The 13278-nt window shown below is 42.7% G+C and overlaps 3 protein-coding genes across 4 annotated transcripts in view; all 3 read right to left on the reverse strand.

Moving 5' to 3' along the window:
• The window catches only part of LOC135944253 (zinc finger protein rotund-like), a 105920-nt gene that overhangs the window by 9829 nt on the left and 82813 nt on the right, over nucleotides 1-13278 (reverse strand). The window lies entirely within an intron of this gene.
• LOC135948060 (uncharacterized protein C13G5.2-like) lies at nucleotides 82-1524 on the reverse strand. 2 transcript variants are annotated; one of them, XM_065497127.1, is made up of 6 exons: nucleotides 1375-1524; nucleotides 1084-1192; nucleotides 975-1026; nucleotides 673-918; nucleotides 500-624; nucleotides 82-447 (listed from the first exon to the last, which is right to left on the reverse strand). In XM_065497127.1, exons 2-6 carry the CDS (start codon nucleotides 1151-1153, stop codon nucleotides 362-364), a joined length of 579 nt encoding a protein of 192 aa, XP_065353199.1. In that variant the 5' UTR covers nucleotides 1154-1192; nucleotides 1375-1524; the 3' UTR covers nucleotides 82-361. The 2 variants fall into 2 exon arrangements, with proteins under 2 accessions (XP_065353199.1, XP_065353200.1); XM_065497128.1 differs by having other exon boundaries at nucleotides 1349-1482.
• PPO2 (Prophenoloxidase 2) lies at nucleotides 8714-12669 on the reverse strand. The gene is made up of 11 exons (XM_065491066.1): nucleotides 12544-12669; nucleotides 12008-12135; nucleotides 11497-11689; nucleotides 11200-11426; nucleotides 11000-11140; nucleotides 10587-10901; nucleotides 10052-10345; nucleotides 9787-9975; nucleotides 9591-9726; nucleotides 9313-9530; nucleotides 8714-9151 (listed from the first exon to the last, which is right to left on the reverse strand). Exons 1-11 carry the CDS (start codon nucleotides 12584-12586, stop codon nucleotides 8804-8806), a joined length of 2232 nt encoding a protein of 743 aa, XP_065347138.1. The 5' UTR covers nucleotides 12587-12669; the 3' UTR covers nucleotides 8714-8803.

The following is a 13278-nucleotide window of genomic DNA, read 5'->3' on the forward strand; positions in this document are numbered from 1 at the left end:
CGTTAACATAAAATGTGGTTTTGATTAAATATGCAATGTTTATTGGGAACAATTTTTTGATGCAATTATTCAAGTCAGATGTCAAGCTACAAGCAATTTATTTTAGACTAACAATAAATAATACAATTAATTACCCAGTCAGTCGAATAAATCTAGCAATACACTCCTGCTCTTTATGCAGTTCAGAGAAACGCAATTAAATTAGATTAAGGACTAAATCCTCTATTGGGGCAAATACTCTGCAGGACTTAATTAAATCCAACCCTTTTTCCATTGTTTTCTACTACAATCAACAAACTCCTGATTTCAAAGATTTAAAAATCATGCTTTTCAACAAAATAATCAAATTTTGCAGTGGGCTCTACTCGTACCAGAGGCAAAGTCCATTACCTACGAGAGTTCCGGCAACGGCGCCAACTCCTCCAAAGAGAAAGCCAACCATGCCGCCTGAAAAATCAATCCGTTAGCTTCATCACCTCAATTTTTCGACCGAACTTACCAACAGCGGAACCAACATTGCTGCAGACCCCAGCGCGAACAAATCCTTTAGCAGCGGTGGTAACGAATTTAGCAGTTTCTTCCACCTTTCCGTTCTGCACGTCTTGGTAGGCAGCGTACGCCAGGCTAATAAATTCATTTTATAACAAAAAAACAAATCATGTCCATTCGTACCGAGCGCCTCCGTAGAGATTCACGGCATTGGGAATGTAGTTGAGGACTGCGGCGCCTTCCACCAGCTCTTTTGGCACGTAAATATGCGGGTCTTGCAGTCCTGTCTGCTTGCTGTTGATGTTCAAGTGGTGAAAATCGCACCCTTTGTGCGGGCGATCAAGGCGGAAAAGCCACTCGCCCGACAATACGTCTTTGATTCCAGCCACTGTCGATTTGGACAGATCCTTGCCTTTCAGCAAGACATAGCTACGCAAAAATCGGACATCATGAGCAAAACTTTTTTAAAAAATTCTTTAATTTACTTAGCAGGGGCCATGGCGGCGCCGAAATAGCTGTCAAATGCGTCGGCATTGGCTGGAAAAGTTAAATTTTACGACTCACTAATTTCGACGGGAATGAAAAATTACGAACCTTTGCCGTCGACTTGCACAAGCAGCGCAAGCATGAGCAGGATGCCGGAAGCGTTAAAGAATTTCCTCATTGCGTCAGGGTTAGCTACTCAGGCAGCAAAATCGAAGAACTGCAAGATTAAAAAATTTGGATATTTTAAATATAAACGGAGCAGTGCGTGCCAAAATTCTCTTCATCGGGCACGAATTCGCAAATTCTTTTATAAAAAGCGGCTGCAAGCCACGAACTAACAATGTCAAACGGTTAACTAAGAACCAATAATTACGACAAGAATTAAATTTGACGATTTACACTTCTGATGGCTCCGATGTAATCAGATTTTTCAGCGGAGTTAGCTCTAACAATAAGAGCGGATGGCTAAATGCTAAATGGCCGATTCGCCGATTCCAAAACTTGGCTTTTGGCTTAGGAGAGGGAGAGGGGAGATCCGTTCATACTGGTTCATACCAGGCCATCACGTGACACAGTCCCGCGATATTATTGGCCTAGAGCGAAGGCCCGCACTCAGCTCTGACTCAGCTTAACTCCGCTGCACTTGTTGCACTCCTCGAAATGGCGGTGCAATGCAAGGGAAGGGAGAGGAGAGGCAGAAGAGCGCCATGTATATGAAAAATTCGTGCGGACTCTCGCCAACAATCAGCTGTAAAGACCAAATTTTTGCTTGTGAGTGTTTGTGCGCTGGATTCTGGCGAAATTTCCGGAGAGACCAGCGTTTAATTCGTGTGTGAAGTGTTCTACCATCAAACTGTGCTCCTGTCGGCGGCGGAGACCGGATTTCCGGGCCAGATTTGCATTCGTCAAAGCCGGACTGGTGAGTGTTGCCAATCATTGTATGTATGTAATTTTCAGCCTGTCTCGTTATCGTCATGTCGGGCTTAAATATGGGGAGAGCGAGCCGTTCTAGCTCCTCGCTCGCGACTGATAATGTCGATATTTACGCGTTCGTTCGATGCAATTCAAAAGATTTTAGACCGAAACAATCTCGCATGAATATTCGAACTGGCCTTTGACACGTGCTGTGAACCTTCACTGGTGCGCGATAAACCGAAACAAACACTGCATATTATGGCCTCGGTTTAAATTCAGAAACCATGCAGACGTATGTGCCGACAATTAATTTGTAGAATTGAATAGAAAATAGAATTTGAGTGTGTATCGTCCTAAAATTACGAAAATTAAAAAATAAATTTGATTTGTGTACGCTTTATGGACATTTTTTAATTTATTACGATTTAAAATGACTTAAAAAATTAAGATGAACTAATTATTGCATCAAATGGTGCACTCGCCGAGGAAATTCGGGTCCGAGTCGGTCGGCGAGCAGTATTAATCGCATAATCCGACGCTAGAATCGGTGTCGCTGTAAAAGCGCACGACCTGCCCTCGAGGTACTGCTCCGGCTGCTGCATGCTCCCAATTAATCCACAGAAAGTCGTCTTTGGCACGATTTCTTGTCGTCAGCGACACCAGTCGCTCACTTTTAATTTTATTTTTATTAATGCAAAAAAGCAGGGCAATCTTGAACTGTGTTCGGCTGTCCGAAATTATAAACGCTATTTTGAGGTTCTTTTCATCAGGACAGGACACATTTTTTTCAACAATGCATTCCATTCTGGTTAAGAGGGCTATCAAGCCCCTGCAACCTTAAACTGTAATCAAATTTATTCACAAATAGGATGAAAATCCAGAAAGGCCTGTTAAGGTTCGGGCTTCCCTATTTCTCAGAATGATAAGATCGGAATTATCTTACTATTTGGGTTTATTAGATACACGCATTGTTTCTATAAATAATTTGCAGGTGAGGAAATCATTCATACCTTTCAGGAAGCTATAGTTACAGGAAATAAATGCATATGCCACGTAACTATATACCTTTTTCGATCTCTGTTGGCAATCATGAATCGTTTTTTAATGTAATCCTTTTCGCATCGTTTGCTTTTAATCAATCTCAATTATTTCGTGGCTTGGGTTTGTTTTTTGTGATACCTCATTTTCTCATAGGCCTAATTTTCGTTTTGGAATGCACGAGCGGCATTCCCACTTTTCATCGTGGATTTTATAATCGTGTTTCTTGAGCAGTTGCCCCGTCGCAAATGACTTTGGACAAAACTCACACTTAATTGTGTTTGACTCACCTCATCACCTGGGAAATGCTGTCTTGTGGTATGTCTTTTTAAATCTGCCTTCCTGTATGTAGAGTATTCACAAACATCGCAATTGTACAGCTTCAGTGGCTGTTCCTCGTGCCCATCCGGCTTTGGTACACGTACCAATGTTCTTACTCCTTCGAAATATTCGATTTTGAATAAAAAGTATTTTTCTTCTTGGTTTTTCGCTTTAATCTTGTGATTATTGCGGTGTTGGAAAATGTGTCTGAATTCCTTGTCTTCTTTGCACACCTTACAGACGCCCTTGTTTCTATCGTTATACTTCTCAGTAGCTTTTATCTTATGGGTTTTTTCTTCGGCTGCGCAGAATCAGTATTTATTTTTAGTGTCCTCTTCAGCGTTTGGCCTGAACTTCTACTTATAGAAGGCTCTGAAATTTGTACATTTCATAAGAAAATATATTAAAATCATAAAAACCCTAATTATTTTTATGCGCAATCGTGCCTTGGTTGAGGAATCAACATGAATGGTTCCTGACAGAAAAATATCGGAAATAGTATAAATCTCAACAGGTTCATAGCCGCTATGAACTATAAGTTTTCACATTCAATCGGTGGGGGATCTGGAATTTGCGCTCAGAAATTCCTTATAAAATTTTAATTTCGCATAATATATATAAAAAAGCAATCAAAGGGCCAACCTGGAACAGGCCAAGTTTGAAAGAGAGACAACCCTTTTCCTTCCGAAGCTGATGCTTGTTTGAATTTCGGACGATTTTTGGGCTGATGGGCATTTGGTGTTCCGAACAATCACACTTTCCCTCTTTTTGATCTGTTCGACTACCAAATCATTGTCAAAGTTGCTCAGTGCTGCCGAAGTTTCCTTTTTCCTCAGCTGCTCCTCCGTTTACTCTGCAGCTGGAATGAAACTCAGGGTAATTTGATCCTTAAAATCAGAAAGTACATTATTTGCTGAAGTATTTGAGGTCGGATTGTTTCGGTTGAATTAATTCAGGTGCAGAAATGCTTGCGCTGAAAATTTGGAATCATAATTTTTGGGAAATGGGGATTTGTGGAGAATAAATTTTTTACCTTTGACTCGAACCTGAGAAGCAGCAGGCAACGCAGACACGTTTTTTGCACTTGGATCCTTTCGGACAATTCATTATTTGATTTTAATCTGCAGGGCAAAGCGGAATAATTGTTGTTCGAGCCAACGCACCAAGGAAAATGAGAAAGACGCTATTTTCTTTCCGTTTTCTACGCTTAGGGGGAGCTTCTCCCTTCTGCTCGGGTTACGCGCCATTTTCGAACTCAGGCCGTTATTCCCAAAGCCCAAACATTGCTTCGTGAAACTTAACAATTTTTGTTCAGAAATTTTTCTATTTTTTAGGTTTGAAAAATATATAAGGGAGCAAGTAATATAAATATTCGCTTGTTTGGAGTAATATTTTTGATTTTTTTATGAACGGCCCAGAGGAAAAGGGAGCAGCTGCGTTTTTGCAGAGTCAGAGCTAACTTCTCTGACCTTTCACTTTTCTGTCCGCGAAAAATCTCGGTAACTTGGACGCACGAAAAACAAAACACAACGAAAAGTCCAGCTGCTTGCGCGGACGCATTCGGTAGTGAGGCAAGTCTGTATTTAATGTGATTTTTTTAACAGTGTTGGGAACAGGTGAGTTCTTTATTAAAAAATTTAAAAGGCAGCCGTTTTTCCAAGAGAGACGCGGTGATCCTTTCTGAGGAGATTAAAGTTTAAGATGAATTGATGAAACTGGCTGATCATATATCCTGCACTCAGGTTGCATAGATTCCTGTCTCTTAGATACACTGTTAATTTTAATGTGAGCTATTCGGAAATTTCGCAAAACTAAAATTAATTTGTTTCTTCAGCCTTGGTTGAGCCTGTTGTTCTGGGGCCTGTTCGGATGAGAAAATGTTTCTATTTTTCAGTCGAGTAAAAATTATTAAAGTAAAATAAATATCTGCTTGTCAGGATCAGGAATAATATTTTTAATTTTATTAATGAACGGCCCAGAGAAAGAGGCAGCCAGTTGTTTCATTTTTGCAGAGCCAGAGCTATTTTTGTCTCTCCTAGCTGTTTTCTGTCAGTAAAATTCAGGGTGCACCCTTTCAAAGGTCAACATGCGCGACTCCCGCGAGATCACGTTCCTCTTCGGTTTCACTGCAGGCACAAAATGGCGTCAAACTTCCGATTCCCATGCTCCTCAAGGCCAAGTGGATCGCCGCTCAGACTTTCTTAGTTATTTACTCGGAAATCTGGAGGACGCAAACTCCGTAAATTTTAACGCGATGGGGCCATTTGGTTGCAAACTATTTGTCAAATAAATTTATTAAATTTCGCGGCGTGCGATTGCAGGCGGCGTTCCATCTGAACGTAAATTTTTTGACTTGAAAGCAATTTGATTAAAGAAAACTGATGCTCCTCAAAATTCAATTTTGGAACTCATAAAATGTTTTGTAAACAATTAAAAGTTTTTTCACTAATTATTTCATAGAAAAGGCAGGTATTCCTTTAGTCCCCTTGCATTTGGCTAAGTTCTCGTCTTTTCGACATCATAATGAATTCGAGGAAATATTTGATGTCGTAATTCTTATCCGTCCATCTCGCAGATCTTGTTTCTAGCTTCCCGCGGGTCACGTCAGCCAGATCATCAGTGGGTGCATAAATTCAAATAAAATAGAAACAGATTCTTTTTATATTTTGAATTCCATATAGGATTTATATTTTTTACAGATCAACTTGAGAGGCAGATAAAATCACGCACAAGGAAGAATATTTTTGGTGTTTTAAATATGCCACGCAGCCGAGTAATTCGTACACAGTTAAAAAGAATTCGAAACTGGGGAAAGGCTGGAATACTGGAAACGCGAGCAAAGCATCGAAAAGAAAAATTTCTACTTCTTTTTGTTGCGAGAATGATACAAGGAAAATAATGTCTGTTTTTTGTTATTTCAAAAATACTAATTATTTTATATGAAATAAAAACGTGATCCAAAAATTGCAATTTTTAAATTTATTTCCCCTGTTACAGAATTAACTAGTTGTTCTTTAAATTTAACCATTTCCTAGACAGTTATATGGAATCAAGCACAAACGTAAAATAAAAATTAAGACTAATTTTGATCCTTAAAAGATTTTTGCTCTCATATATGTGTATGTTTGTGTCTATTTAATATTTCAGTCGTTTTACAAATTTACTAATTTTAATTTAGAATAAATTAACGAGAGACTAGGGTCATCAAGCTTATTTTGTACTCGGCTATCCCAAATTAGAATGACAAACCAAAGGGCATTCCTTTAGCACTTATTTGGTTTTGCCTGTTCAAGTTTCGGCTGCCCTGTTTCATAAAATGATATCAGACGTATTATATATATATCTTGCTTTTTAGGTTTATTAAACGCACCTTTTCTATATCAATGATCTACAGACAAAGGATATAATTCATATTTTTCGAGAAACTTACAGATCAATGAAATAAATGCATGCTGCAACTACATTTCATTCGTTTCCATCGGCAATTATGAATTCTGGTTTAATATATTCCTTATCGCGTCGTTTGCTGTTAATCAATCTCGACAATTTCGTGGCTTGGCTCTTTTGTTGTTTTGTGATACCTCATTTTGTCATAGGCCATGGTTATCTTGCACTCGCGGCATTCCCACTTTTCATCATGGATGCGATATACGTGTTGCTTCAGCTGTTGCTCCGTCGCAAATGACTTTGGACAAAACTCGCACTTTTGTGAGTTAAGCTCAGCTGGAAAATGCTGACACATGATGTGTTTTTTAAAATCTTCCTTTCTGTACGTATAGTATTCACAAAAATCGCAATAGTACAGCTTCAGTGGCTCTTCCTCGTACCCATCGGGCTTTGGTACACGTACCAATGTTTTGAATCCGTCGATGATTTCAATTATGAATATCAAGTCCCCTTCCTGTTGGTTTTCCGAATTTAGTGCTTCAAACCTGTGCCAATTGCGGTGTCCATAAATGTTGCCGACGTCCTCTTTTTTGCACACCTTGCAGACTCCCTTTCTATAATATTTATCCTGATTCTCAGTTGCTTTTCTTTTACTGTTTCTGGGTTTTTTCTTCGGCTGCGCAGAATCGGAATTCAGTTTCCTCTTCAGCTTTTTGCCTGAACGCCCACTTGTAGCAGGCTCTGAAATTTGTACATTTCATTAAAAAATATATTAAAATAATAAAAACTCTAATTTATTTTTATGCGCATTCGTGCCTTGGTTGAGGCCTCATTATAAATTGTTCGTGACAAAAAATATCGCAAATAATAAATATCTCACCAGGTTCAAAGCCTATTTGAACTACGCTTTCACATTCAATCGGCGGGGGATCTGGAATTTGGGCTGGAATCTCAACACTTTGGCTCTCAGAAACACCTTCTAAAATGTTATTTTCACATTAATATTAAAAAAATCGATGAATTATTGAAGAGAGCCAACCTGGAACAGGGCCAACTCCAAAAGAAGAGGAACCTGTCGCTTCCGAAGCTGATCCTTGTTCGGATTTTTGACGATTTTCGGGTCGTCGGGCATTTTTGTTCCAGACAATCACGCTTTCCCGCTTTTTGTTCTGTTCGACTACCAATTCATTGTAAAACTTGCTCAGTGGTGCCGAATTTTCTTTCTTCCTCAGCTGCTCCTCCGTCTGCTCCGCAGCTGTAATTAAACTCTAGTTATTTACATCCTGAATCTGTAAGCACATTTACCTAGGAATTTCACATCGGAATGTTCAGTCTCACTGGCTTCGGGGGCAGAAATAATTGCGCTGAAAATTTGGAATCCTAATTTTCGGGAAATGGGGATTTGTAGAGAACTAATTTTTACCTTTGACTCGAACCTGAGAAGCAGCAGGCAACGCAGATACGTTTTTTGCACTTGGCTCCTTTCGGACAATTCATTATTTGATTTTTTTCTGGAGCATAGTGGAATAATTGTTGTTCGAGCCAACGCACCAAGTACAATGAAAAAGACGCTCACTTTTCTTTCCTTTTTGTACGCTTAGGGGGAGCTTCTCCCTTGAGCTAGGGTTGCGCGCCATTTTCGGATTCTGGCCGTTATTCCCAAAGCCCAAACATTGCTTCGTGAAACTTCAAATTATGTTCAGAAAATTTTTCAATTTTTTAGGTTGTACGAAAAATACATAGACAATAAGTAATATAAATATCCGCTTGACGGGAATAATATTTTTTTATTGATGCATTCGGTGGTGAGGCGAGGCTGCATTTAATGTGATTTATTTTAACAATATGGAGATCATGTGTTTTTTTATTAAAAAATAAAAAAGGCAACCATTTTTCCAAGAGAGACACGGTGATCAATCTTGAGATTAAATTTTTCGATGGACTGATGCAACTGGCTGAGCATATCCTCCGCGCGGGTTGCATAGATTCCAGTCTCTCTGATACTGTTTTTGTTTTGTTGAGCTCTATACCATTTTATTTAGTATTTTTTGCCTTTTTGTTAATCAAATAAAAACCATTTTGACGGTATAAAAATATTTATTTATCGCTACAGCTCAACTTTCGAAGCTATTCGGAAATTTGACAAAACTAAAATTAATTTGTGTCTTCAGCCTTGGTTGGGCCTGTTGTTCTGTGGCCTGTTCTGGGGCCTGTTGGGAGGCCTACCCTGGGCGGCCTGCGGCCGCTGCGGCTGCTGCTGCTGCTGCTGGGGCAGGAAGGGGTCGAAGACGGTGTCGCGGAAGCGGATGAGCACGTCGCCCATGATCATGTTGGGCGTGAGGAACTGCTCGGTGTTGACGACGCCAGGGCGCGGCAGCCGGTCGAACGGGTAGCCCATCGCCCTGCGGTCAGGGTACGCCTGGTCCCTGATGCCGCAGTACGACGCCGCATCCCAGCACGCGCCAGGCTTGCGGTTCGCCGCCGATTGGTCCCAGTCGGTCGTGTAGTCCGAAACCTGCCGACACCAAAGAATTCAGAACTCAGGGTGCAACCTTTCAAAGGGTTAAAAATATTTCAGATGGCTTGGTTTTGATTTTATTCTGCCCGGCATTTAATCCTCTTACCCCGAGTTCAAGGTCATTTTACCCTGATCTCAGGGTATTTCGATTTACGCACCATGGCGAAGATGACGCTGGGGTAGCCCTCAGGGCTGCCTTTGGGGATGAGCATGTGCTGCGGCCATCCGCAGCCGCAGAAGTTGAATTCGTCCTGAACGGTTCCGCTGCCATTTGTCGGCGGCCGGTTGAGCTCCAGGTCGCGGAACGTGCGCTCAAACGGAATCGTCACCGACGACATGCGAGACTCGCGCGTGATCACGTTCCTCTTCGGTTTCACTGCAGACACAAAATGGCGTCAAACATTATCCGCCATTTTTAATTGAAATTCCCACTTACGGTTGACGATGAACTTGTCAAGCTCGATGAAAACGTTCCTCTGGTCGACGAAAGACCACTGCTGCCCTCTTTCGTCGAACTTTGGCGCGAGGAAGAGACGCACCAGCGCCTGTCTGGCTTGACCCTGGTTCTCGACCTTCGGAGGTTACGGTTAATTAATGAAAAAAGGTCAAAAATCGATTCGGATCGGACTCACAGTCACGGTGACCTGGAAGTCTCGGTGGTTGAGGTGCGTGAACTTGGCCAGCACGGAGCCGCGCGGGTTGAAGTCCATGCCGCGGCTCAGGTCGACCACGTTCTTCTGCCAGAAGGTCTCGAGGACGTTGGCCTCCGCACTCGGCGTCTGCACCGACACGCCCACCACCCTGACGCCAGGGAAGTCGAGCTAAAATCACATTCAACGGCGAGTTTAAACCATTGCGCATGCGCAGAAACCTTAGAAAGGTGGATAAGTTGCTCACCTGCTGGACGGTGTACCTGGGCAGGGTGTTCTTGTGCTCGGTGAAGATGTCGTTGACCATGGAGTGCACGCGGTAGAAGACAGGGTCGCGCATTGCCGTCGCCGAGTCGCCCATCACGCTGAAGGTCTCGAGGTGGCGCTGGTCAGGGTCGTGCACCAGCGACACGGCCACGTGCAACAGGTTGTGCATGTTGCCGTACAGCTGGCGGTTCGGGCTCAGGTCGGAAGGTTCGATTATATTGCCCAGAACGTCGATGCCGTCGCGCTCAGTCAGGGCCATCGTCGTTCCGTTCGGCTGAAATCAGGGTCAACCTGAAGGTTCAATCTGAATATATCCTAAAATGGCCGTTTTTGTATTGGATCTAAACCTAAAGCGTCACTTTTAGATTTTTGACGACCTGATGACCTGAACCTGAGCTCAGGTCAAAGGTTTATGCACCCTTAAAGTTAAAATATAACCAATTTTTTAAATTGAAAATCAAAAGTCTGTAATTTAAACACGAATTTCTAAACTCAGGTCGATTCAGGGTACTCACCAGGTCGATCCTGCCCTTGTGGATGGCCTCGAAGATGCGGTCGCGCCAGCGCTGCAGCTCGGCGATGTCGAACTTGAGCTGGTCGGCCTCGCGGTTGACGTCCCTGAGCACGGCGCCGCTAGGTCTGCCGGCCCAGTTCCTGCTGGCCACCTGGCTGGTCAGCTTGGGGAAGTAGGCCTCCTCGATGGGGTCGTTCAGGTTCTGCAGCCGCTTCACCCGCGGCAGCTTGTTGCACATGCGCTCGTAGTCGTAGCGCGCGATGATCTGCTGGTGCATGTAGTAGAACAGCTCGCCGCGACGGTCCTTCGCCACCACCTGACCGACATTTTGACCGACAAACAATTTTACCAAGGGGAAATCAGGGTATTTAACCGATTTGAACGTTTTCTTATTTATTAAAAAAATCATCGCACCTCTCGTGGACCTTCGAAAGGGTAGATCAGGTGCCAGTGCCAGTGGTGAAGGTTGATGCCCAGGTCCTCGCGGAAGTAGGCAAGGCGGTGCTCCAGCTCCAGATTCGTCGCCGTGTAGTCCATCGGAATCTCGATCGGAGACTGAAAAGGTTCAAACCCTCTTGAATGTTTTTACCCTGAATTCAATGTAAATTTTGTACCCTGACTGTCTCGTCGAGCAGCACGTTGGCCTCCTCTCTGGCCCTGACGAAGACGCCGCCGTCGACGAACTTGTCAGGGAACATTTCGGAGAGGGGCGGCAGGTGGAGGTCCCTGGTGTCAGGCCGGTGCAGCACCGCCACCGAGAAGGCGTACACGAACAGCCCAGGGTTCACGCGGTCCCTGATGTACGCGGCCGCCGACACGAAGTCCTCCGCGTTCCGCATTCCTACCACGAAAAAAATTAAAAATGGCCGAATCCAAAATAGCGGAAGTGGGAGCTTTAAAGGCGCGCGCACCTATGAAGATGGCGATGAGCCTGGCGGCGAGCTGTCGGTGCAGCGGCACGAAGGTGGAGAAGGTGGCGCGCCGGGGCAGCACCAGCAGGGCCGAGATGTCCGGCACCGTGATGCCCTTGACCGTCACCTGCGTGTTGTCCGTTTCTTTGAACCGGTTCTTCAGCACCGACGCCTGCGGACGGTACTTGTCCGTCTGCACAAAATTAAAAATGCGTAAGACACTTGCATTTGCTTACCAACCGGTTTTTTACCAATTATCGCGCAAGAAATGAATTTATTTGTATGAAAATCTTAAATTCTTCTACTGTGCACATATTTTGTTTTAAATTGCCATTTGCTGCCTTCAATTTCTCGAAAAATTAATTTCATAAAATTTTTAAAATCGAGGTCGTGAGCAAATAATTATTTTTTTTTCAAAATATTTGGGTATTTTGCAACCCTGGACACTTGGAACTTTAAAGAACAGGACGAAAAACCAGTCTTTCTATATTTTTGGAATAACTCGACTCACGAGGTAATTTTGCGGGACGTCGAGGACGATGCCCTTGTCGCCCTTCGGCATGAAAACGGGCTCAGTCGGACGCTCCAGCAGGGACAGCGTCAGGTCCTGCAGCTTCACTCCTCGCTGCTGCGCATCCACTGCGCACAAAAATAAAAAATGCCTCCGATATTTGAATTTTCAATTTTTTACAATATTAAATTTGCCTCAGAAAGATCAATTTAAAAGTTTCTTGCTATCTGATCCAAAATTAGGACACGCCGGTCAAAAAGGTCTTGACTGATAACGATTTGATACATACAAAGAAATACAAACATTTATTCAATTTTAAATGATATTATAACTCTCTTTGACTTATTTAGTTGTCAGTAAGTATTAATTTATATTTTAATTGATAGCAAAAATTTAATTATCAATTTTCCAGCGTGCTTTAAACAAACAGCCTCTATTAAATTTGAATTTGCTGAAAATCTTTGTGCTTTTGCCTGGCTGGCTGCACAATTAAATAAATTATTACAAATGTGATCGCTCAACAACAATTTTCGTACCTGTTGCGGTGAGGACGGCGGCGGCGACGGCGAGCAACAGCATCTTGCTCGTGCGATTGTTGCCAACCGACTGGCTGGGGCCGCGCCAGTGACAAGCAGAATAAAAATCGAAAGTCTTTTCGACCTTGAACTCATCATCCAAACTGGTTTCGCTGCTTTCATTGGACAGCAAAAAATATCGGTAGCTTTTTTCCTCGCGCAAATCTCAAATGCAGAGTGAAAAAATAAATCTTCAAGGTGATCTTGCGCCGCAGCATTGTTGTTGGGAATTTCCCACAGGAGGAGATGGAATAAAACGGCATTCGTTGCGTCACATTTGTTTGCGTTTTTATTTACGAGTAAATTATAACAGCATTTCCATCCTGCACATCTGCGACGACTTTTAAATATAGAGTACTTTTGATGCTTTCAAGTCTTGACACAGCAAAAAGACGAGTTTGTTTTTCAGCTGTTATATGCATAAGAGAATATTTTTGTTTGTTTGTTTCGCGTCTCCTTTTGTGTGTTCTTTGCTTTGGTATATGATTATAATAATAGATTAGTGTGTGAATTGCCGACCCACCTGGTCGGTCGGCCGGTCGGCCGACGGCACTTTTGCGGCTGAGATTCGAAAGGACTAAAAATTCGAGAGAGAGTAGGAATCGAGCAAAGTGCCGCGCGCGCCGCCGCCGCCATTATTTATTTATTTTTATTTTTTTAATTTTTATTCTCCATCAAAGCTAAACTTGTGTGTGT

The sequence above is a fragment of the Cloeon dipterum genome, chromosome 1 (genome assembly GCF_949628265.1).
Source record: "Cloeon dipterum chromosome 1, ieCloDipt1.1, whole genome shotgun sequence".
NCBI lineage: Eukaryota > Metazoa > Arthropoda > Insecta > Ephemeroptera > Baetidae > Cloeon > Cloeon dipterum.